A 25,191-nucleotide genomic window follows, 5' to 3' on the forward strand; every position below is an offset into this window, starting at 1 on the left:
ATAAATGGGTCAAAAGTGCTTATCAACCCTTTGACCAAGGACAACTCCTAAAGCAAAGTCACTAGCATCACACATTATTTCAAACGGTAACTCCCAATTCGGGGCAATAATGATCGGGGCATTAGTCAATTTTTCTTTCAAGAATTCAAACGCCTCTAAACACTCTTTATTAAAATTGAATGGTGCATCTTTTAAAAGCAATTGTGTTAGAGGTCTAGTTATTTTAGAAAAATCTTTTATAAAACGCCGGTAAAATCCTGCGTGTCCAAGAAAACTTCTAATGCCCTTCACATTAGTTGGTGGAGGTAATTTGGCAATGGTGTCAATCTTTGCCCGATCCACTTAAATTCCCGATTTGGAAACCTTGTGGCCTAGAACTATACCCTCCATGACCATAAAGTGACATTTCTCCCAAATAAGAACTAAGTTGGTCTGTTCACACCTAGCAAGCATCAAATCAAGGTTAGTGAGACAATCATGGAAGGAAGATCCAAAAATAGAAAAATCATCCATAAAGACTTCCATAAATTTTTCCACCATGTCGTGGAATATGGCTGTCATGCACCGTTGAAATGTCGCGGGTGCATAGCATAACCCAAAGGACATGCGTCGATAAGCAAAAGTCCCACTTGGGCAAGTAAAACTGGTCTTTTCTTGGTCCATGGGGTCTATGGGTATTTGGAAATAACCCGAAAAGTCGTCTAAGAAACAATAGAAACTATGACCCGATAATCGTTCTAGCATTTGATCAATAAAAGGTAAGGGGAAATGGTATTTATGAGTGGCATCGTTTAGCTTTCGATAATCGATGCACACTCTCCAACCGGTTACCGTTCGTGTCAGAATAAGCTCATTCTTCTCGTTGGTTATGACCGTCATTCCTCCTTTCTTGGGAACCACTTGAACCGGACTCACCCACAGACGATCGGAAATAGAGTAAATGATCCCCGCATCTAAGAGCTTGACTACTTCCTTCTTGACCACTTCTTGCATGTTTGGGTTTAATCTTCTTTGGTGCTGTACAATCGGCTTTGCTCCTTCTTCCAGGTTAATCTTGTGTGAACAATAAGAGGGACTTATTCCCTTGATGTCGGTAATGCTCCATGCTATGGCCCGTTTTCGTTTCTACAGTACTTGAACTAGTTCTTCTTTTTCATATTCGGAGAGATCAGAGGCTATTATAACTGGCTTTTGATGGACATCTTCAAGGAAAGCCTACTCCAAGTGATCTGGTAACATTTTGAGTTCGGTTTTTGGGTTCTACATGTTGTACTCGCCGAGTGCAGGAGAAGGACTCGACAAGTTAGTTGCTGAATTTATGAATTCCATCTTTTCTTCACATGGACTCGACGAGTAGATCAGCCCTACTCGTCGAGTAGCTCTCCCAGATTGCTTTATTATTCCTTCATACTCCGCTTCTTTCAACAGCCTCTCGATCTCCAGTAAGTCTTTTTCAGCGTCGAATTCTTTATCAAAGATAGTGGATTTGTTGGAATCTTCACTATCACACTCCTCCATCAATTCATCAAACATGTCTATCGAGAATGCCATGTCATCACTATTCCTTGCATGATTCATAGCTTGATCAACCCCGAAAGTGACTGAATCTTCTCCTACCTGTAAAGTAAGCTTCTAGTCTCTCATGTCCACTATAGCACTTGTCGTGCTGAGGAAAGGTCTTCCAAGGATAATCGAGACTTGGGGATCCGCTTCTATGTCTAGAATTATAAAATCAGCGAGAAATACAAACTTGTCCACCTTGACCAATAAGTCTTCACATATTCCTCTTGGAAATGTGACTGTCTTGTTTGCTAAGTGAATTGCCATGCGAATTGGCCTTGGTTCCGGGAGATCCAATTTCTTGAAGAATGAATAGGGCATGAGGTTCAGACTTGCTCTCGAATCAGCCAAAGCATGGATGGTGGCCATGTTGCCAAATTGGCAAGGAAAATTCAAGCTTCCTGGGTCACCTTTCTTCTTTGGTAATTTGTTTAACATGGCAGCTGAGCAGTTTTCATTAAGAACTACTTCTTTCACCACCTCCATCTTCCTTCTATTGGTTAGAAGCTCTTTGAGGAACTTTGCATATTTTGGCATTTGAGCGACGACTTCAATGAAGGGTATGTTGATTTGAAGAGCTTTAATGTGGTCGAGAAACTTCTGGTACTCCTCTTCCTGCTTTTCTTTCTTAGCTCGTGATGGATATGGCATTGGATGCTGAAAGCGCTTTTTAGGAACTTGTTCTTTCAAATCTGGCAGTGGACTCGGCGAGTAGAGTCTGTGTCATGCAGAATTTTATTTTGATTTTTTTTCTGCATCCTCCTTTTGCAAGTCTTTGGGTACTTCATTCTGAATGGGCGCCAGAGGAGTGATTATCTTCCCACTTCTTGTTGTGACTATGTTTATGTGCACGCCTCGTGGGTTGTTTTCGGTTTTACTAGGAAGTTCGTCGGGTGATCTTTGATTGATTTGTTGAGCAAGTTGCCCAAGTTGCGTTTCAATGTTGTGGCTAGATGCTTGCTGATTTCTAAGCATGGTTCTTTTTTCTTGGATTGCAGCATCATGATCATTATGTCTCTTTTCTGAAGCAACTACAAATTTGGTAAGCATCTCTTCCAAACTTGGTTTTCTTTCTTGTGCCAGCTCCTCCTTTTGGTAAAAACCTCTTCCCTTTTCATTGTACTTCTCCTCCTTATCCTTCTTGTACTTGTCATAAGGGAGCCACTCCTTATTTGTTTTACGCCAATCTTCATCATATCGGTCCCCACTTGAGTAACAAACTTGCACCTTTTTGTTGCCATTTTCATCCAAGTCGCAGTCTCTAGTAAGATGATGTCCATTGCAATTCTCACAACCCACCCGAATAGCATGTATTGTATGATCCACTTTATCTATCCTCCTATCTATGGTTTTTAGCATAGCCATGACCGCTGACAAGTCTTCTGAAGCTGCATAGGCGGCCCCCTAGTCACATCATTTCTTGGATTATGGTATTCTCTAGAATGCTTAGAGAATTCTTCAATCAATTGCTTTATCACTTGAGGTGCCTTCTTCGTGAGTAGACCTTGCGAGTCAAGTAATTGCCTTGTGGTAACATTTACTCCATCATAAAAGATGGAGGCTTCTTGTTGACTAATGAGGTCCTGATGTGGGCAATTCCTTAGCAAGCTCTTGTACCTCTCCCAAGCTTCATATAGTGACTCCCCTACTTGTTGTTCAAAGTTAGCAATGGCTTTCTTGAGCTTGGATATCTTGGATGGCGGACAGAATTGATCAATGAATTCTTCTTTCATTTGGGCCCATGTAGTGATTGATCCGGGGGGCAATGACTTGAGCCAATCCTTTGCAGCACCCTTCAAAGTCACCGGAAGCATGTGAAGTAACTGAGTTTCCCGAGGCACATTTGGAACATTGAAATAGTCAGCCACATCATTGACTTCATCCAAGTGCTTGTAAGCATCTTCATGGTCTTTGCCGGTGAAGGGGATCTCCTTGAGTAGAGCAAGAATGTGACCCTTAAGCTCAAAAGTAGCAGTTGCGAGAATTGCGGGTTGCACAAGTCTCGGGCGAGTGTCATCGCAGATCCTCTTCTTCCATTCTCCCATGGGAATTTCATTTATGTTAGCCATGGTGAGAGCTAACTCGTCGCCAGAATCGGAGTCGTGCCCGTATGTAGGTTCTTCTTCCTCCTCGGTGTCGTACTCGGTGTCTTCTTTGATCGGGTCTTCGCTTGCTAAAGATGTGTTGGATGCTCCTGATTTGTTGGTCTTCATTTCCCCAAAAACAGTCTTCAAGTTAGACAAAGGAGACTTCTTAGGTGTATTTGAGCTTTCCACGTCCTTGCCTTTGTTCTTTCTCAATGCGGATTCCGGGTCTTCAAGCGGGGGTACCAGCGGAGTGTTGGATCCTCTGGTCATGAAATTCCTGAAATAAAACCAGAAAAACACGTAAAAAGAAAAAAAATGCAACTTAACTAAACGAAAATTAAATATCAAACACTAGGCTACTCGCCGAGTAGGTGCGAGTGCACTCGGCGAGTAGCGTGTTTTATAAAAAAAATTAAAACTAAAGGTAAAAATTCATAAAAAATACTAATGGATTCTAACACCTAACCTACTTACTGAATGACTAAAAAAATTAACTTTGTGCAAGAAAAATCACACAAAGGATCGATAAAATTAGGAATTAGATTTAATTTTTGAACCGTTCCCCGGCAACGGCGCCAAAAAACTTGATGTCTGTAAACTCAACTAGTTTTAATCCTACTTTTAATTATAAAACAAACACACAAAGGCAATGGACCTATCAATTATGGTAAAGCTAAATAAGTAGGGTATCGAACACAGGGAACGTAGAATTAAAACTAAAAACTAATTTTATCTAAAATTAAGTAATAAAAAGAGGTTTTCTCTAGTTTTACAAGACTAGTAACTTACCAACTAATGCTTAAACTAAAAACTAGATAAGCAAAGATTCAACTAAATTCAATCACGAAGGGAACTTCTGTTTAGTTTAACTCAATTGATCCTATGGTTGATACCATGGCAATAGTGCAATGGAATGATTCTTCTATTGGCTACCGATTCAAGTGATTAGATTCACGTTCGCTACACTAATCACGTTCGCTACACTAATCCTTAGAGAATAAACTAACTCAAACAGTGGCCAGTTGTCTAATTTAATTCAATTCACTAGGTTATTCATTCGGGTTAATTTAGACTTGTAATGGTTAACTAATTTGGTTCTTTAATTAACCTCTTGTTGATGGTCATCACACAAGCTCACACATGAATTTACCTATTTTTCTATTAATTCTAGTTTCACAGTCGCTAATCCTAGTCATATAATAAAGTGGTCACATAAATTATATGAGCTAACAATTAAGAGATATTCATGCAGCTTAATTATCTTCCTATTAACATAAAAATAGTTGTCATTCACACATAAGGTTCTTTAACAAGCTAGAATTAACAAAATCACCAATATTAAATCAATCCTACCATATATCAAACCATAGTTTCAATATTGTCTCCCCAAACAGAAGTTAAAAGGTTTTAGCTCATGATTGAGGTAATTGACAGCACAAAAACGAAATATAAAAGTCTAAACATGATGAAGAACAATAGATTAAAGTAAGAATGATGTAAATTTGCCTCAATTCTTCTTCGGGATTAGGTTTAGGGTTGTATCTTTGTTCTCCAGATCTCTCCTAATTCTGATTCGCAACTTGCTTCTCCCCAAGGATTCCAGGAAAGTCCCCCAATTCGGATTAATATCCCATATTTATAATTATCACAAAACAGGGGCAACTCGGGGAGTAGGTGCGTGGACTCGCCGAGTAGGTGTGTAAAATCCGTGTACGAAAAGGATTCTTAACTTTTCTTTGGGAACATTCTCATGAACTCGCCGAGTTGGTGCGTGGACTCGCCGAGTAGGTGTGGATTTTTCCTTCTTCTTCATTCTTTGGTCTCTAATTGCTTCTCCTTATTCCTTTTTACTTCCAAGCATGTCTTTTGAACTAAAAACACAATTAATGCATTATTAAGTACCTTTTGTCCACATTATGCACATAATTAGCTAAAAATGAATAAGAAAAATATGCTAAACATATGGCTAATTATGCAAATATCAGAACTTCTTAATTCGTGATAATTTGAATAGCAAAAAGCATCACCTACGAATCTCAGTATACCAAGATAATATCTTCTTCATCTCTTTCTTATCCGCTTAATTGTTATTCGAACAATTATTCATACGAACAATAAAGTTCATATACTGGGACGTGGTATACCTTTCAACTTCAGATGCTTGGAACAAAAATCTTTTATTCTTCCCACTTTTATCCTTTCCAACGAACAGTAACCCAAATGGTTTCAAGCATATTTCCCCATCAGCATACTTCTTTAACTTAGCCTGAGTCTTCGTCGGCTCCATAGGAACTTTCACTTATAACCCCTTCGCAGTAGCCAACTCCACATCAGTTAATACCAAACATTCATAGTAGTTATCTATGAATATCTTGATGTGAGCAATTCCAAGCTTAAAAATTTTGGATCTGTTTCTCGAAGATATGAAACATCTTTATCTTTCAAAAGCAAAGCAATTTGTATAAGATCATACAAATGCATCAATGGAAAATCAACCACAGAGAAATCACACACTTAACCATTTGCCCTTGTGACATAGAAACGAAAATTCTGCATCATATTTTCAAACAAAACATCCTTCTTAATACTAATCGCCTTTTTTATCTTCAATAAAGACCATATCTCTTCTTGTAACGCCTGTGTTTCCGGGCTTGCCAGTTTTAGCAATGTAATAGCCTAGGTTAACCTTTGTAACCCGTTTTGAAATAATAGAAGTATATTATTTGAGTATTATGTGTTTTGTGCTTAATTTCTTAATTATGTGGTTTGATTAATTAAGAATAAAAATAAGCGTCAAAATTTAAGTGTAAAATAAACTTGACATCTTTGGATAATGTTGTAGTAGTTGAAACGAGGTTTCCGAATATATATAGAACGCCCAAATCTGACTTCGTATGAAGAAGTTATGATTTATCGAAGTTTCGGCTTAGCGGTGTGCAGCCCGAAATACTCGATTTGAGATCGAGCGGTTTTTAGCTAAAGCAATCTAAACGAGGATCGAAGGTCTCGTTGTTGGTATCGAAGCGATGAAAATTTAGGCGAGAACGGACGTCAAACGATGAAGTTATGAATTTATAACGAAGTTTTTCTGTCCCGGCTTATTAAAAATAAATAATAAAAATAAAGTTAAAACTAGCCGACGGAGTCTAAACGAAAGTTGTAGAGCGTAGTCTCACCTTCGCGTGGATATAAAGAACGTCGAAAACGGAGTTCGTATGAAGAAGTTATGAATTTACGAAGTTTATTAAATAATTTGTATTTAAATTTAATCTTTAATTCGGATGATTATCCGAAGGAGTCACCGATCTGATCCGAAGTACGCCCCGCGTACACCGAGGGATGTCGACACTCGCACTCGAGCACTTCGGATACGTAAGCAGTGACGATTTCGGAGCAGTACGCCCTGCGTACTCCGAGGCTCCAGCCTCCTATAAATAGAAAGCGAGGGCAACCGAGTTCTTTTGCTCTTTTCTCTCTTCTCTCTCCCGTTTTGCATCGATTTGCGTGCCAGAAATACCCCAAAGCCCCGGTATTATTCTCGAGCCCCGAAGCAAGTCCCGAGATCCTGAAGATCCCGAGAAGTACGATTCCCGAGCCGAAGCTCTTTCTGCGAGAAGTTCGATTTTTTGTGAAGATCTTCCAGATCTGCTGAGGATTACTACTTCTGCAAGTCGTAGTGCTGTCCGATCATCTTCTGATCAAGTGAGTGTATACTACCTTTCATAAACACGATAATAATACAAGTTTGGTTCGAGTGTATTAAGTATATTGTTGTTTATAGGTGTGAGTGTGTGGTCACTTTCTTCAAACGCATAATTATAAAGTATTTTATACGAAATACGTGTTATGTGTATATTTTGTGTTATATGTGTGAATGTATATTCACTCTCTTCTATCTCATAGATATGATTTATTCTCTATGAAATATGTGTTATGTGTGTGTGTGCCTCATCTGTTATGTGAAATATGTATTGATTAAAGCATGCTATAAAGGTTTTCAAAACTATGTATAAAAATGTGTATTTTATCTACTAATATGTTGGGTAGAACATGGATAGATAGTTGGTGTGTAATAAATAGATGAGTGGCCTCGTTGTTGTTTGATTTAGTCATCTAGCCGAGTTTAGATGAGGACCACGGACTCTTCTAGATAGTCTTGTGGAAACATTAGCAGGTTTGCCACCTGTAGGTGTTAATAAACTTGGGTGTTCATTCGCTGTAATCCATCCCCCTCATGGTTTCCTTATTTGACTTATATTGCGGAGGAACCCCCGAAGCATGTGTTGTCGCCCCGATGAAATATTCTTAGACTAGGTCCCTTATGTTAGTTGTTTTAGGGACATAAAGTGAGAATAACGGGAATGGGTAATTGGGTTATTGTTGGTTGGTGGAAATTAAATATCATTATTTATTGTGGGTTGAAAACCCTATATGCTCACCAGGCTCCCAAGCTTGACCCACTCAGTTTTAATTTGTATTACAGGAAGTGGCGCGAGGGCATAAGATGGATGAACCATCAAGTTGTTTTGTTTACAAGTCTGTATATGTATATATTTGTTAAATGACTTGTAATGTTATCGTTTATGCTTATTGGTCTGTATCGGAACATGACACCCCGAGTTTTGATTATATAATGAAAAATACATTTCTTTTATGAAATGCTTTGGTAAACATTGTTTTATCATGTTTTGTTTTTGGGAACAAATTCCGCAACTCTTTCAAATCAAAAGGATTTACTCTGAAATTATTTTAAAAGCATAAATGAAAATCGGTCTTTTCTGGCCGAGATTTTGGGGATGTCACAGTTGGTATCAGAGCATAAGTTTAAGCGAACTAAGAATTTGTAGGATTTCTAGACTTAAACTTAGAATGCTAAGTGAAGTTTTGAGATGTGTGTCTGTTATGTTTTAGACACGAGCACTGGTTTATTTTAGGAAAGTTTCCTAAAATGCTTTTATGTGCTAAATGTTATATGTTGCCATATATGATATTATTTGTTCGAATCTATGGTCTGTTGCCGACCGGATCTAGAAACCTTCTGTGTGTAGGATTCTAAGCGTTCGTCTACGATATTAGAACTAGCATGTAAACGTTTCGGAGTGATAAGGATGATTTGAATATCTATCGTGATTGAGGATCTAATTTCACCTTATTCGGTGTGTAGATCAAAATGGTGAGAACAAGAAGTGGAGTTGGAAATGCTGACGAAAACAGGAATCAACCACCAGTGATTGAACAAATACCTGTCGTAGCAGCAGCACCTGAGCCAATAACCATGGATGGTGTGCAAATGATGATTCAGACGATGTTGGATCGTCAGATGGTTGAAACTAAACGGTTGCTTCAACAGAATCGTGAAGAACTGTCAATTCGTGTGGAAGAGCCTGAATTAAATGAAGGGCACTCAGAAGGTGGAAACTTCAATGGGTCTGTTGGTCAAGCCAACCCACCGATAATTAGGCAAAACAACCATGATGGAAGGAATGATGGAATGGGATGCAAGTACAAGGACTTTCTAACTTGCAAACCATCGACCTTTAATGGAAAGGAGGATCCGATTGGGGTTATGGATTGGATCTCCGAAATGGAGTTAGCCTTCATGACTTGTGGCTGCAGAGGCAAGTTGCAGACTATCTATGCAGTGCGTCAATTCCGAGGTGGAGCCGTTCGTTGGTGGAACACTCTAGGGAAGACGTTGAGCCCAAATGAGCCACTGCAATTGACATGGGCAGAGTTCTTGGTGCAGTTCAAGCGCAAGTTCTGCTCGGCCCAAAATCTGTTGGAACTAGAGAACAAGTTTCTGACATTGACGAAAGGCAGCATGTCAGTTGATGAATACACCAATAACTTCACCGATAAGATGGAGTTTGCCTTGCGTATCGTTCCAGATGAGCTGACAAAGGTGGACCGGTATGCGAAGGGACTCCCATGGGAGTACGAGGTGCCAATACGTCAGGCACATACTCTAGAGGCAGCTATCTGGGCTACCAAGTCTGTTGAGAACATGATAAAAGGAAGAACCACCGACAAGGTTGAGGTTGGTGAGAAGAGAAAGTTTGAGGGAACATCTGGTTCCAGTAAGAAAAGCAAATTTTCGAAATCTGATTCGAAAAAGTTTGGAGGAAAAGGAGGCGAAGCGAAGTGGTGTGATAAGTGTAAGAAGAAGCACTTTGGGAAATGTAGCGAGGATGTAACCTGCTACATGTGTGGGAAGGTTGGACATTTTGCCAATGAGCGTCCGAACAACAAAAGGATGTGTTTTGGTTGTAATGAAGAGGGGCACATTTTGAAAGACTGTCCGAAGAAGAAGGAGGCAGCTAGGCCCAACATTCCACCAAAGCCGAAGGCGTGAGCCTTCCAGATGACACTTGAGGCTGCGAAAGATGAAGCTGATGTTGCTTCAGGTACCTTTCTTGTTAACGAACTACTTGCTCAAATTTTGTTTGATTCTGGAGCCAACTACTCCTTTATTTCGCATGAGTTTGGTAGAAAGCTAGCTTTGCCTGTTGATAGACTAGATAATGCTTTATTAGTCGAAGTAGCTAGTGGCAAGTTTGTACCTGTTAGCCGTCGTATGAAAAACATCTTAATCGACCTTAATGGGAATAAGTTTCACGAGAAATTATTGCCCATCGAACTTAATGGTTTCGACATCGTGTTGGGAATGGATTGGCTTAGCGCCAATGATGCCGAAATTTTATGCAAGAAGAAGATAGTTAAAGTAAACCCGCCTGGGAAAGATTCATTTATGGTGTACGGGGACAAACGGCAAGTAAATTCTGGAATCATTTCCCTAATGAAAACCAAGAAGTGTTTGACCAAGGGATGTACATCATATTTAGCATTCGTGATTGATGCTAAGAAGGAAAAGAAGGTGATGCAGAATATTCCGGTGGTGTTTGATTATCCGGAAGTATTTCCCGAAGATCTTCCTGGATTACCACCTGATAGACAAGTGGAGTTCAGAATAGACTTGTTACCAGGAACCACGCCAATAGCAAAAGCACCTTACCGATTAGCACCAACGGAGATGAAGGAGCTGATGATGCAACTTCAGGAGGTATTGGACAAAGGTTTCATTAGACCTAGTTCATCGCCCTGGGGAGCTCCGGTGTTATTCGTGAAGAAGAAAGATGGAAGTATGAGAATATGCATCGATTACAGAGAGCTGAACAAGGCAACAATAAAGAATAGATATCCGTTGCCGAGGATTGATGACCTATTTGATCAATTGCAAGGTTCGAGCTATTTCTCAAAGATCGATCTAAGGTCAGGATATCATCTATGACAACCGTCAATTCTCGGTCAAGTCAAGGTTAACTAAAGTCAACAAGTCAAACCGGTCAACTCAATTTGCCGTGAGTACTAGAGTTTACGTTATGTAACTTCTAAACAACTCTCTATTCTAATGAGAGATCATAAATCGAAAAGTGCGTTCACCTAGATCTCCTTAACCTAAAAACGGTGGTACGTGGAGAGCCAAACCAATAAAACAATGTTACATACTCATCGGGAGTATGCAAGATCCTTAAACAAGGCTTAACGGGGTTTAAGGACCTTGCAGTGCGTAGCCGGACACTCAAAAAGGTGACCAATGAAATCTCTCCCACATATCTCTAAGTATGTGAAACCTCTCCCACATATCTCTGAGTATGTGAAACCTCTCCCACATATCTCTAAGTATGTGAAATCTCTCCCACATATCTCTAAGTATGTCAAACCTCTCCCAAATCTCTCCAAATATGTCAAATCTCTCCCAAATCTCCCTAAGTATGTGAAATCTCTCCCAAATCTCTCCAAGTATGTCAAACCTCTCCCAAATCTCTCCAAGTATGTCAAACCTCTCCCAAATCTCCCTAAGTATGTGAAATCTCTCCCAAATCTCTCTCTGTATGTGAAATCTCTCCAAATATGTCAAATCTCTCCCAAATCTCCCTAAGTATGTGAAATCTCTCCCAAATCTCTCTCTGTATGTGAAATCTCTCCAAATATGTCAAATCTCTCCCAAATCTCCCTAAGTATGTGAAATCTCTCCCAAATCTCTCTCTGTATGTGAAATCTCTCCAAATATGTCAAATCTCTCCCAAATCTCCCTAAGTATGTGAAATCTCTCCCAAATCTCTCTTTGTATGAGAAATCTCCCCAAGTATGTCAAATCTCTCCCAAATCTCTCTAAGTATGTGGAATCTCTCTCAAATCTCTCTCCAAATCTCTCCCCAACTTTCTATAATCACTCGGGGCATTCCGACCCCCGAATTTTGCGAAAATAGCCCAAAAACGGAAGTCTACGCGAAAAACGGACTTAAGGAAACGAACCCTCCGAACCGAAAGTACTATTCATGAACCGAACCGAAAGTACTATTCATGAAGGTCCGAACCGAGAGTACTGTTCATAAATCCGAACCGAGCTGTTGACTTATGAGCCGAACCGAGACTACTGTTCATCCGCGCCGAACCTTACATAGAAGGAAGGTCCGAACCGAAGTTACTGTTCATTACTGTTCACAACTGTTCACAACAGTCCCTTCGGTTCTAGCCTAACTTCGGACCGAACCACCCAACTTCGGACCGAGCCTCGGATCAACTCTCGCTTCGCTTTTTCCTTCTGGGTCGCGCCTCTCGCCTCCGAAACGTGCACCATCTGACCGAACTTCGGCCTAGGTCCGAAGAATCTCGCTGGAAAGCTCATTTTTCACCCGGTTTTCGCGTAATTTTGCGTTTAAGACCCGTTTTTAATTGTTTTAACATGGGATTTTCACCCAAAACTTTATTTTAAAATATAAGACCCCTAAATTAATAATTTAATCATATTTTAAGGGCAAAATCTTATCCAAATAAGATTAGGTAAAGTACAAAGATAGAGTGTTGACTTTACCTTATTTTATGACACAAGCAACCCCATACCCACTCCATGATTAACCCACACTTCTCCCCACCATACCTTGTCACTTCCTTGTACTTTTTACCTCCCTCACAAGCCATCTCCATGTTTTTAGAGCTGGATATTCATCCTCTCTCCTCATTTTCTCTCATTTGCTCTCATTTCACAAGAAGATCAAATTCTTCTCTCTCTCACTTTCTCTCTCTAGAAATCCGAGATTCAAGGGCTGATCTTGAGTTTTTCCTCCACCTTTGGTAAGCATAATCCATTTCCTTTATGAATATCTCAATTATTTCCACTCAAATCATGGATATCTTACACAAACTCCATTATATTTGTGTTAGAGCTTCGAATCTTCAAGCGATTCTTCAAGTGTTCTTGGGTTGAACACTTCTCTTCTTCAACACTTATCTACTGAAATCACACAAGATGAGTTCATACCCCTACATTTTCATGTTTTCTCAAGTTTTTAGGGGGGGAATACAAACCAAAACACCAAGAACATATCTAAATTCTTCTAACAGCTTTCATCAGAAAAGTTGGACTCCATTCACGGACTGTTTTGGACATCTTAAACATTTTAGTTTTCAAAACTGTTTTAGGTGCATGTAGTTCCACTTCTTAGCTTTAAAATGGCTACTTGCACATCCCCATACGATTTTTCTACAATTTATGGTGATTTTTACAAAACTGCCTATCATTTCAAACACCAATCCGGACCAGTCTGTGATTATGGACTTTTTCACCTAAGTTACAGGTCATTAAAAATCATGATAAAAATTTTGAGTAAACTAGACACATTTTGGGAACTCCCAGAATTTACGGATTTAGTTTTCGACTTCGTATGATTTTTCTATAAATTTTCAAAAACAGTGTAGAAAGGCTGAAAATTTGTTAACAGCTTGTAATTTTTATAACACTTTGTATTATGTTGAGCAAAGTGTATAATGTCAAGTTCTAAGTATTGAATGTGATACGTTGTAAATTTTATCATCATAAACTGAAAATAAGTCATTCATGATAGGATTATTCATTCATTTAGAACACGTATATATATATATATATATATATATATATATATATATATATATATATAAACTATAATAAGCATAGTTTAATGGATTTCATAATCCTAACGCTTTTTCATAAAAGAGTTCTTATATATTACAAACGTTTTGGATAAAACTATAATAGGTATAGTTTTCGATACATCACATAACACACACGTACGAAAAGGGTACATTCATACAGAAAGGTTTTACACTCCCGCATACAACTTGTAAACTTGTTAACCTAGATTGTGAGACATTCTCTTTCCGTACGTCCGAGTGCGGAATATAAAATCCTGTACGTTATAATCAGAGTCTCCCGGAGGGAGAACGTGATAGTTGTATATAGATCTATATTGGGTTTGACACCCCACACCTTGCTGCTAGCTACAGTTGGACCTGCAGGTCTACGGGTGATAATTGTCATTTCAGTCTTTCGACGCCTGAGAAACGTCGTGGCAGGTTCATTTAGTCTTAAGTATGATTATAGCGGCTCACATAAGGATATAACAATACACAAAGTTTACTGGATTTTTATAAAACTTAAATGGGTTTTATGACGATTTTAAAATCACCTTTTATCTCAATAAGTACCGATATTACTGTCTACATTCGGTTTTTTTTTGGTATTTATGACTACACATCATTTGAAACCACATTTATAACTTTAAGTATAGACGATACTTGTTATTTTCTCGGTCCTGAGACTTAGGACTACATATACATTAAGTATTAACAAATATAAGAATTTGCGGGAACATCATTTAATTCAAGTGCGTTTATGTCAATTTAAGCACATTTTATTTTCCTTTAATAAGAAAGGTTACTTATACATTTTGGTCGTCGGTTATAAGACTACATTACATAAATTTTATAAAGAAAATATTGGATTTTCTGAATACATATCATATCATTTTTACAAGGAAAGCGGTCTATTTCTCCAATAAAATCTCTTATGAACTCACCAACCTTTGTGTTGACACTTTTCAAAACTACTTGTATTCTCAGGAATTCAGTGAAAACAGGAAACCAACAACGTTTTGAGGATGGGACGATAAATCGTCAAACAGTTCATTTTGTTTCATGATGTAATTGATTTGAATCATGTAAAACATATACATTGGTGTAACTTTTTCAATTATATTTATGATGCTTGTATTTACTTTGAGCACTATTATACTCATTGTTGTGATACTCTACATGAAGTCCTCCACCTTCGAACGTTTCCGCCATCCTTGGTTTGGGGGTGTGACAGATTGGTATCAGAGCATTGTTTATAATGAACTCAGTATATCGAACCACATAAGATATACAAACTATAAATGCATTGGGACTAGAGTCTCTGATTTTATGTTTTCAAAACAACTATACTTTTAGAAATAAGTAGTTTCTTATTAAAAGTATACACGCATGCATACATACTAGGGTCACACCGTTCTAGAACAAAACAAAAGTAATGATTGTTGGATATCACAGGTAAGCTCGGGGACGTATGGTCAGTCTTGGGATTAGCATAGCCTGATCAACTATGCTCGTCCGAGGAGTGATTAGCACATGCCCAAGAATGGTTGTGATATGGCAACAAGTCTAAAAACTTACCAACACTACCACAATGAAATACCATAGGGGTATTTGGTGTTATTATAATTACTTATCTGAGAACTAAATAGATTTTTATCAATAGGTTAATAATTGCTTAGCGGATACATTAAAATTATATGTATCCAGGATGTCATAGGCTTAGAATCTGTGGATCTTTGCTTTACTTCCTGTTCTCGTTGGATTGGGATTTAGAGTTAGGATCGCTTATTCGAAGGTCTATCCTGTCCCAAATACATATGACTAGTATGCACTAAACAATGTATTAAAGTACCTGATAAAGATCATCTTATAATTATCTAATTAGTACATCTACTTAGTTACTTCCTATATCCCCATTTCTCGCGAAGATATCATGGATGGATTTCATCCCCACGACGACCCGTACTACCCTAACCACAACAATACTGAATGGCTCGGAGAGGAGCCAGAGAATGATCACCCAATCCCTGTGGATGGTCACCAAGCTGAAGGCCTTGCTGACAGTTTCGACTCCGAACCTGAAATGGTGAACCTATCCTCGATGACTCGTGTTCCCAATCCCAATCCTCGACCGGCTTTTCAAGGCCCGATGCCTCCTTGGGTAGAGTGCTTGGAAATCTGGAGCGAAGAGCAAGACCAACCTATGTCATTCGATGGAGATCGAAACTTCTGCAACATAAACGAAGGAACCCCAACAGATAGAATTTTTCCAATCCTGGTCTGTAGAGTGCCTGAGACGAGATTCGGGGCAGAACAACTCTCCATAGTATCGCAGAGGTCGATGCAAATGCAAGAATACATACAATCCGCACCAATCGCCTTGATCACACTCGTAAAAAGTCTGCGAAAGACTATCAAACCTTGCTGCAAACACTGGCTGAATCACGAACCGATGTCATAAAACTCCGAGTACGCCAGAGGGTGTACGAAAGGCACATGCCTGATATGGAGCGGCAGCTGGCTGAACTGAGAGATCACAATAAAAATGACCGCAGCCAGTAGTAAATGCCTTATTTCATTTCATGTTAAAAAGGAATCGTTTTCCCTATCTATGCCCTATGTGGTATTTCCTATGAAACTATCTTGTACTGTAAGTGCCTTTAGTGAGGCCTTTAGGCGGCCAAGACACCCCTGCTTTGATATAATATAAGACCCTCTACAAGGTCAATTTTTCCCTAATTTGTTACATCTTAAACATCAATGACGTATCAATCAGCCGAATTCTGTGTCACCTTTTTGTTCAAACACTCCCATCGTGCTGCCAGAGGAGCCTGCTTAAAACCCACTCTATTCAAGTTGTAAGACTAGAGTAATCTAGCTCCATAATCGTTCCTAATCTTCTCTCCAAGGTTGGATCATGTCATTCACCAACCAATGGAACCCGGTTTCAAACAACAAACATCAAAGGATCACTACCTGAACTTACTTTTACTCTATATTAGGACTGCATCATAGGGATGCAAGTCAATCTTCGAGAACATGCTCCAATTGGTCATAATAAGGACCTAGCCTGGGTCAGCTATAAGGCACCACTTGGGTGCAGAACTACTAAAAATTCATGGGTTTCCATAAAAAGACTCCCGTTATGAATTGTTTTCCGAACGCCCTTAACGACCAAATTACGTTACAAATCAATATAAGATAAAGCTTAGTTAGAAACTCACGACGTGTAGCCATTCTAAAAACTCATTTTCACCTCACCCTTAATCATTTTGTTGAGAAGTTCCTTCATCATAGACTCACGGTTGCGAATCATACCAGCACTAATGCACCGGATCCCATCAGAACTCCCCAGCCAAGCGTGTTTGGACACACATGATTCTAAGATGGGTAAAGCTTGACGCCGTATGAAACCTACCCCTACCCACTGCTGTAACCCTAATTCAAGAATGTTAGCGGAAACACTAGGAGTAGTACAGTAATGTGCAAAAATTTATATGCGTTAATATAAATTGTAAGGATGCACTTAAGATAATCATTTCCACTAACGAAGATGTTTTTCATCGTGAAACAGAGCTATGTCGTCACCAAGAGGGAACCAACCAACTAGCAAGGTGCCAACTCTGCAGATAGACGCTGCTACTTTTCAGGCTGCAGTCACGGCAGCCGTGGCAGCCGTCATGGCACAGTTCAATGCTAACAACGCCAGCAAAAATGGAAGCGGTGCTGACAATACAGATAGTGGTAATAGTCAGGGACACCAACGGGTGTCCGCCAGCAAAAATACCTCAGGCCTCAAACCTACGAACAAGAAGAGAAAGTTTTGGAACATGAAAGAGCGCCACCAATCACAAAAATCCATTAAAAGACAACAACCTATGGCCACCCCTACCCTCGCAACAGCAGTCACGACGCATGCCCCGATACTAGCCACAGGATCTACCACCCAAACGTCGGCCAGACCATATGAGGGATCTCTCCCAAAGTGTGTCAAGTGCAGTTTCCATCACACAGGAGCTTGCCAAATCTTAAAATGTGATAACTGCAACAGGAAAGGACATACCACCCGTTTCTGTAAGGTCCCGACCCAGTATCTCCCTTCAATCACCAGCACCAGGGCGGACCCAGTATGCTACTCATGCGGTGAAATGGGACACTTCAAGAGAGAGTGTCCAACCAAGAAGAATGACGGAGGAGCCGGAGGAATGTAACAAACGAACCGACAGGATCAGTAGGAAACCATATTAGGACTTTTGTAACGTTTCCAACGTCAAAAACGTTTAAGTACTATATGTTTGTAATGAAATTGTTATGCTTGCTAAAGTCACCGTCTTTCTAAAAGTAGTTAAAATACTCTCTCGTTTAAATCAAACCAAATACACTCATGTATGATCTTAGGATCATTACCTGTAAGATGTGATGACTCTGTGCATACATCGGGGCTAATTATAATCAAAATACTGAAGTTTTGAAACAAATAATTTCATCCCGACTCCTAATCCGTGTCTAGTAGTAAGAGTGAGTGGGGCCACCCACTCGACGATTCCCCAAACATCAGATCACATACGACGTTCATATACCATTCGATCATAGAGAGACCTGTCAGGGGTCATGATGTCAAATATCATTACTAATTCTCGAAACACACCCACCGCCAGTACTAGGCACTGTGGTGTAAATCATCTACGATAATGATAACATCAAACAAAGTTTATCACCCTAAAAAGAAACACAAGATACTCTATCACTCTAGTGATCTCTCCTTGCGAATACAGCTTAACTCGTTTTATCTAAAAAGATATTGTTGTCATCATCCAATTTTCATTGATATAGCCCTCATCTTCCCGACTTAACATCTATAAAAGGACCTTTCACCTAACCCCTCCAAACATCGAAACCTTCGTCTCTCATAAACATCCAGCTCGAACCTACGGATTATATTTTGCTATGGAACCCCAAAACACACATCAGAGGAGTGTTATACTTCCGAAACCTTATCACAAGTGCTTACAGGAGACTCTTGGGAATGTCACGCATGTAGCAGACAAGGTCCAAGCACAGAAGCTTGGGAAAGACGTGGTACGAGTTCTGCCATGAACTTCGGGCCAAGGTAGCCCAGGAGGGCGAGTAAATGTCCTACCATCTAAGAAGGCCTAATCATGTAAACCAAACCCACATGCTTCCTACCGAGCTACAAGAACTCTTAGGTCAAACCTGTCGAACTATTCAACAATAAAATTGAAGAACCAAGCTTTTCACCCTGGAAAGCTCTGTTCTTATTCTTCAAATAGAAAGGCAGATTGCTCATAGTTCCATTAACTTCAGAGGCCCTGACGATATCTCCAGTAGAAACCTTTGCTATCTGCCTCACTTAAACGAATAGGCCGACCATCCACAAGGAACGAGGTACCCTTTAGGAATCAGACCTGAGATCTGAATATCACCAGTCGCGAGTATTGGATAAGGATGTCCGAGGACAACCCTCCAAATTCGATGCGGACGCTGCAAGTCTGTAGTGATACCCCTCGGATAGGACCAACCCGTTCGCAGTATTCATAGGGTGTGCCATTCTTACTAGGATCAGTTCATCGTTGTCGTTGTAAGTGACTTGCTTATCTACCCTCGTAGTAAGAAGAATTACTAAGTTATTTGTTATGATTTCCTCACTTATACATTCCCCAGTTATATATAACGAATACCTGGTAGATAATAGCATGTGAGAATTCTAACTTAGTTTCTTTTCCTCGTTGGAATGTGAAACTGAAGTAGAATCACACATTCTACTATCCGCCCAGTATTAGTTATATCATAATGTGTATGAGCTAAGATTTCGTGTATAATAACTCATCTCTTAGTCAGAATCAAAATAATGTAGAGCCGACCTTAGTCATTTACAAACTCCTTGCCTAAATTCAAATTTCGGGACGAAATTCCCTCTAACGGGGGGATGATGTGACAACCGTCAATTCTCGGACAAGTCAAGGTCAACTAAAGTCAACAAGTCAAACCGGTCAACTCAATTTGCCGTGAGTACTAGAGTTTACGTTATGTAACTTCTAAACAACTCTCTATTCTAATGAGAGATCATAAATCGAAAAGTGCGTTCACCTAGATCTCCTTAACCTAAAAACAGTGGTACGTGGAGAGCCAAACCAATAAAACAATGTTACATACTCATCGGGAGTATGCAAGATCCTTAAACAAGGCTTAACGGGGTTTAAGGACCTTACAGTGCGTAGCTGGACACTCAAAAAGGTGACCAATGAAACCTCTCCCACATATCTCTAAGTATGTGAAACCTCTCCCACATATCTCTAAGTATGTGAAACCTCTCCCACATATCTCTAAGTATGTGAAACCTCTCCCACATATCTCTAATTATGTGAAATCTCTCCCACATATCTCTAAGTATGTCAAACCTCTCCCAAATCTCTCCAAATATGTCAAATCTCTCCCAAATCTCCCTAAGTATGTGAAACCTCTCCCAAATCTCTCCAAGTATGTCAAACCTCTCCCAAATCTCTCCAAGTATGTCAAACCTCTCCCAAATCTCCTTAAGTATGTGAAATCTCTCCCAAATCTCTCTCTGTATGTGAAATCTCTCCAAATATGTCAAATCTCTCCCAAATCTCCCTAAGTATGTGAAATCTCTCCCAAATCTCTCTCTGTATGTGAAATCTCTCCAAATATGTCAAATCTCTCCCAAATCTCCCTAAGTATGTGAAATCTCTCCCAAATCTCTCTTTGTATGAGAAATCTCCCCAAGTATGTCAAATCTCTCCCAAATCTCTCTGAGTATGTTGAATCTCTCTCAAATCTCTCTCGAAATCTCTCCCCAACTTTCTATAATCACTCGGGGCATTCCGACCCCCGAATTTGGCGAAAATAGCCCAAAAACGGAAGTCTACGCGAAAAACGGACTTAAGGAAACAAACCCTCCGAACCCAAAAGTACTATTCATGAACCGAACCGAAAGTACTATTCATGAAGGTCCGAACCGAGAGTACTGTTCATAAATCCGAACCGAGCTGTTGACTTATGAGCCGAACCGAGACTACTGTTCATCCGAGCCGAACCTCACATAGAAGGAAGGTCCGAACCGAAGTTACTGTTCATTACTGTTCACAACAGTCCCTTCGGTTCTAGCCTAACTTCGGACCGAACCGCCCAACTTCGGACCGAGCCTCGGATCAACTCTCGCTTCGCTTTTTCCTTCTGGGTCGCGCCTCTCGCCTCCGAAACGTGCACCATCTGACCGAACTTCGGCCTAGGGACCGAACCTCGGCCTAGGTCCGAAGAATCTCGCTGGAAAGCTCATTTTTCACCCGATTTTCGCGTAATTTTGCGTTTAAGACCCGTTTTTAATTGTTTTAACATGGGATTTTCACCCAAAACTTTATTTTAAAATATAAGACCCCTAAATTAATAATTTAATCATATTTTAAGGGCAAAATCTTATCCAAATAAGATTAGGTAAAGTACAAAGGTAGAGTGTGGACTTTACCTTATTTTATGACACAAGCAACCCCATACCCACTCCATGATTAACCCACACTCCTCCCCACCATACCTTGTCACTTCCTTGTACTTTTTACCTCCCTCACAAGCCATCTCCATGTTTTGAGAGCTGGATATTCATCCTCTCTCCTCATTTTCTCTCATTTGCTCTCATTTCACAAGAAGATCAAATTCTTCTCTCTCTAGAAATCCGAGATTCAAGGGCTGATCTTGAGTTTTTCCTCCACCTTTGGTAAGCATAATCCATTTCCTTTATGAATATCTCAATTATTTCCACTCAAATCATGGATATCTTACACAAACTCCATTATATTTGTGTTAGAGCTTCGAATCTTCAAGCGATTCTTCAAGTGTTCTTGGGTTGAACACTTCTCTTCTTCAACACTTATCTACTGAAATCACACAAGATGAGTTCATACCCCTACATTTTCATGTTTTCTCAAGTTTTTAGGGGGGGAATACAAACCAAAACACCAAGAACATATCTAAATTCTTCTAACAGCTTTCATCAGAAAAGTTGGACTCCATTCACGGACTGTTTTGGACATCTTAAACATTTTAGTTTTCAAAACTGTTTTAGGTGCATGTAGTTCCACTTCTTAGCTTTAAAATGGCTACTTGCACATCCCCATACGATTTTTCTACAATTTATGGTGATTTTTACAAAACTGCCTATCATTTCAAACACCAATCCGGACCAGTCTGTGATTATGGACTTTTTCACCTAAGTTACAGGTCATTAAAAATCATGATAAAAATTTTGAGTAAACTAGACACATTTTGGGAACTCCCAGAATTTACGGATTAGTTTTCGACTTCGTATGATTTTTCTATAAATTTTCAAAAGCAGTGTAGAAAGGCTGAAAATTTGTTAACAGCTTGTAATTTTTATAACACTTTGTATTATGTTGAGCAAAGTGTATAATGTCAAGTTCTAAGTATTGAATGTGATACGTTGTAAATTTTATCATCATAAACTGAAAATAAGTCATTCATGATAGGATTATTCATTCATTTAGAACACGTATATATATATATATATATATATATATATATATATATATATATATATATATATATATATAAACTATAATAAGCATAGTTTAATGGATTTCATAATCCTAATGCTTTTTCATAAAAGAGTTCTTATATATTACAAACGTTTTGGATAAAACTATAATAGGTATAGTTTTCGATACATCACATAACACACACGTACGAAAAGGGTACATTCATACATAAAGGTTTTACACTCCCGCATACAACTTGTAAACTTGTTAACCTAGATTGTGAGACATTCTCTTTCCGTACGTCCGAGTGCAGAATATAAAATCCTGTACGTTATAATCAGAGTCTCCTGGAGGGAGAACGTGATAATTGTATATAGATCTATATTGGGTTTGACACCCCACACCTTGCTGCTAGCTACAGTTGGACCTGCAGGTCTACGGGTGATAATTGTCATTTCAGTCTTTCGACGCCTGAGAAACGTCGTGGCAGGTTCATTTAGTCTTAAGTATGATTATAGCGGCTCACATAAGGATATAACAATACACAAAGTTTACTGGATTTTTATAAAACTTAAATGGGTTTTATGACGATTTTAAAATCACCTTTTATCTCAATAAGTACCGATATTACTGTCTACATTCGGTTTTTTTTTGGTATTTATGACTACACATCATTTGAAACCACATTTATAACTTTAAGTATAGACGATACTTGTTATTTTCTCGGTCCTGAGACTTAGGACTACATATACATTAAGTATTAACAAATATAAGAATTTGCGGGAACATCATTTAATTCAAGTGCGTTTATGTCAATTTAAGCACATTTTATTTTCCTTTAATAAGAAAGGTTACTTATACATTTTGGTCGTCGGTTATAAGACTACATTACATAAATTTTATAAAGAAAATATTGGATTTTCTGAATACATATCATATCATTTTTACAAGGAAAGCGGTCTATTTCTCCAATAAAATCTCTTATGAACTCACCAACCTTTGTGTTGACACTTTTCAAAACTACTTGTATTCTCAGGAATTCAGTGAAAACAGGAAACCAACAACGTTTTGAGGATGGGACGATAAATCGTCAAACAGTTCATTTTGTTTCATGATGTAATTGATTTGAATCATGTAAAACATATACATTGGTGTAACTTTTTCAATTATATTTATGATGGTTGTATTTACTTTGAGCACTATTATACTCATTGTTGTGATACTCTACATGAAGTCCTCCACCCTCGAACGTTTCCGCCATCCTTGGTTTGGGGGTGTGACATCATCAGCTAAAAGTAAGAGAGCAAGATATCGAGAAGACTGCATTCAGAATTAGATATGGATACTACGAGTTCTTGGTTATGTCGTTTGGACTAACCAATCCTCTAGCAGCGTTCATGGATTTGATGAATAGGATTTGTAATCCTTTCCTTGATAAATCCGTGATAGTGTTCATAGACGACATTCTGATTTACTCGAAAAGCCAGGAGGAGCATGGCAGACACTTGCGCGAAGTGTTAGAAGTCTTGAAGAAGGAGAAGCTGTTTGCAAAGTTCTCTAAGTGTGATTTTTGGATTCATGAAGTCCAATTCTTGGGTCACGTGGTCAACCAAGAAGGGATAATGGTTGATCCAGCGAAGATCGAAGCTGTAATGAAGTGGGAACAACCGAAAAGTCCCACGGAGATTCGAAGCTTTTTAGGATTAGCCGGATATTACCGAAGGTGTATCCAAGGCTTTTCTTCGATTGCTACTCCATTAACAGCTTTGACCCACCAAGGAGCTACTTATGCTTGGAGTGATAAGCATAAAGAAGCATTCGAGAAGCTAAAGAAGAAGCTATGCGGAGCACCGATACTTTCTTTACCCGATGGAGTTGAAGACATCGCTGTTTATAGCAATGCGTCTGGGGTTGGATTGGGTTGTGTTTTGACCCAAAGAGAAAAGGTGATAGCATATGCGTCTCGACAGCTGAAAGAGCATGAAAAGAATTACCCGACTCATGATTTGGAGTTGGCAGCGGTAGTTTTCGCTCTGAAAATATGGAGGCATTACCTCTATGGCACGAAGTGCAAACTTTTCACTGATCATAAGAGTCTCCAATATCTCTTTAATACGAAAGAATTGAATATGAGGCAACGACGCTGGCTAGAGTTACTCAAAGACTACGACTGTGAGATACTTTACCATCCCGGTAAAGCTAATGTTGTTGCTGATGCTCTAAGTCGGAAAGTCAATCTAGAAAGGAAAAGGCCAAGAGCGTTGAGAATTGAAGTTGTCTCGACCATTGTGGAAAGTATAAAGAAAGCTCAAAGCGAAGCTTCTGAAAAGAATGACCGAAAGGAGGAACGTTTGGGCAAAACGTTGGTGTTCGGTGTAAACAGTCATGGACTGAAGGTGTTCCAAGATCGGATTTGGATACCTAAGACAGGAGGAGTCAGAGATCTTCTGATGGAAGAAGCTCACAAGACCATGTACTCGATTCATCCCGGTAGCACTAAAATTTATAGGGACCTGAAACCCTACTACTGGTGGCCGACGATGAAGCTTGATGTTGCAAAGTATGTGGCCGAGTGTGTGACTTGTGCGAGAGTCAAGACACAACATCAGAAACCGTACGGGAGTTTAGAACCATTGTCTGTGTCTATGGGTAAGTGGGAAGACATTGCTATGGATTTTGTCACTAAACTGCCCAGAACAAAGAATGGTCACGACATGATTTGGGTGGTCGTTGATCGATTCACTAAGAGTGCGCATTTCATAGCAGCCAAGGAGAAATGGTCTATGGAGAAGCTTGTGAATTCTTACGTGAAGGAAATTGTGAGGCTTCACGGTGTTCCGTTAACGATTGTGTCGGATCGTGATAGCCGTTTCACCTCGAGGTTTTGGAAAAGTCTATAAGAGGAAATGGGTACCAAGTTATGTTTAAGTACAGCTTACCATCTGCAGACTGATGGTCAGAGTGAAAGAACAATACAAACACTTGAGGATATGCTGAGAGCATGTACCCTGGAATTCCTGGGATACTGGGATGAACATTTACCTTTGGTAGAATTTTCCTACAAT

General features: G+C 39.3%; 1 protein-coding gene and 1 non-coding gene across 2 annotated transcripts; one reads left to right on the plus strand and one right to left on the minus strand.

Moving 5' to 3' along the window:
* Positions 1 to 1,632: 1,632 nt before the first annotated feature.
* On the minus strand, positions 1,633 to 2,211 carry LOC145064576 (uncharacterized). Its single transcript, XM_079011998.1, has one exon. It carries the CDS (start codon positions 2,209 to 2,211, stop codon positions 1,633 to 1,635), a length of 579 nt encoding a protein of 192 aa, XP_078868124.1.
* Positions 2,212 to 3,138: 927 nt separating this feature from the next.
* On the plus strand, positions 3,139 to 3,245 carry LOC145065162 (small nucleolar RNA R71). Its single transcript, XR_013688310.1, has one exon. It is a non-coding gene; the product is annotated as a small nucleolar RNA R71 (small nucleolar RNA).
* Positions 3,246 to 25,191: the final 21,946 nt, after the last annotated feature.

This window comes from Lactuca serriola, chromosome 7 (genome assembly GCF_051521515.1).
Source record: "Lactuca serriola cultivar US96UC23 chromosome 7, Lser_US96UC23_V15, whole genome shotgun sequence".
Classification (NCBI taxonomy): domain Eukaryota; kingdom Viridiplantae; phylum Streptophyta; class Magnoliopsida; order Asterales; family Asteraceae; genus Lactuca; species Lactuca serriola.

Excerpts from the sequence above, each read along its gene's own strand:
- LOC145064576 (XM_079011998.1), bottom strand. The coding sequence starts at position 2,211 with ATGCCATATCCATCACGAGCTAAGAAAGAAAAGCAGGAAGAGGAGTAC.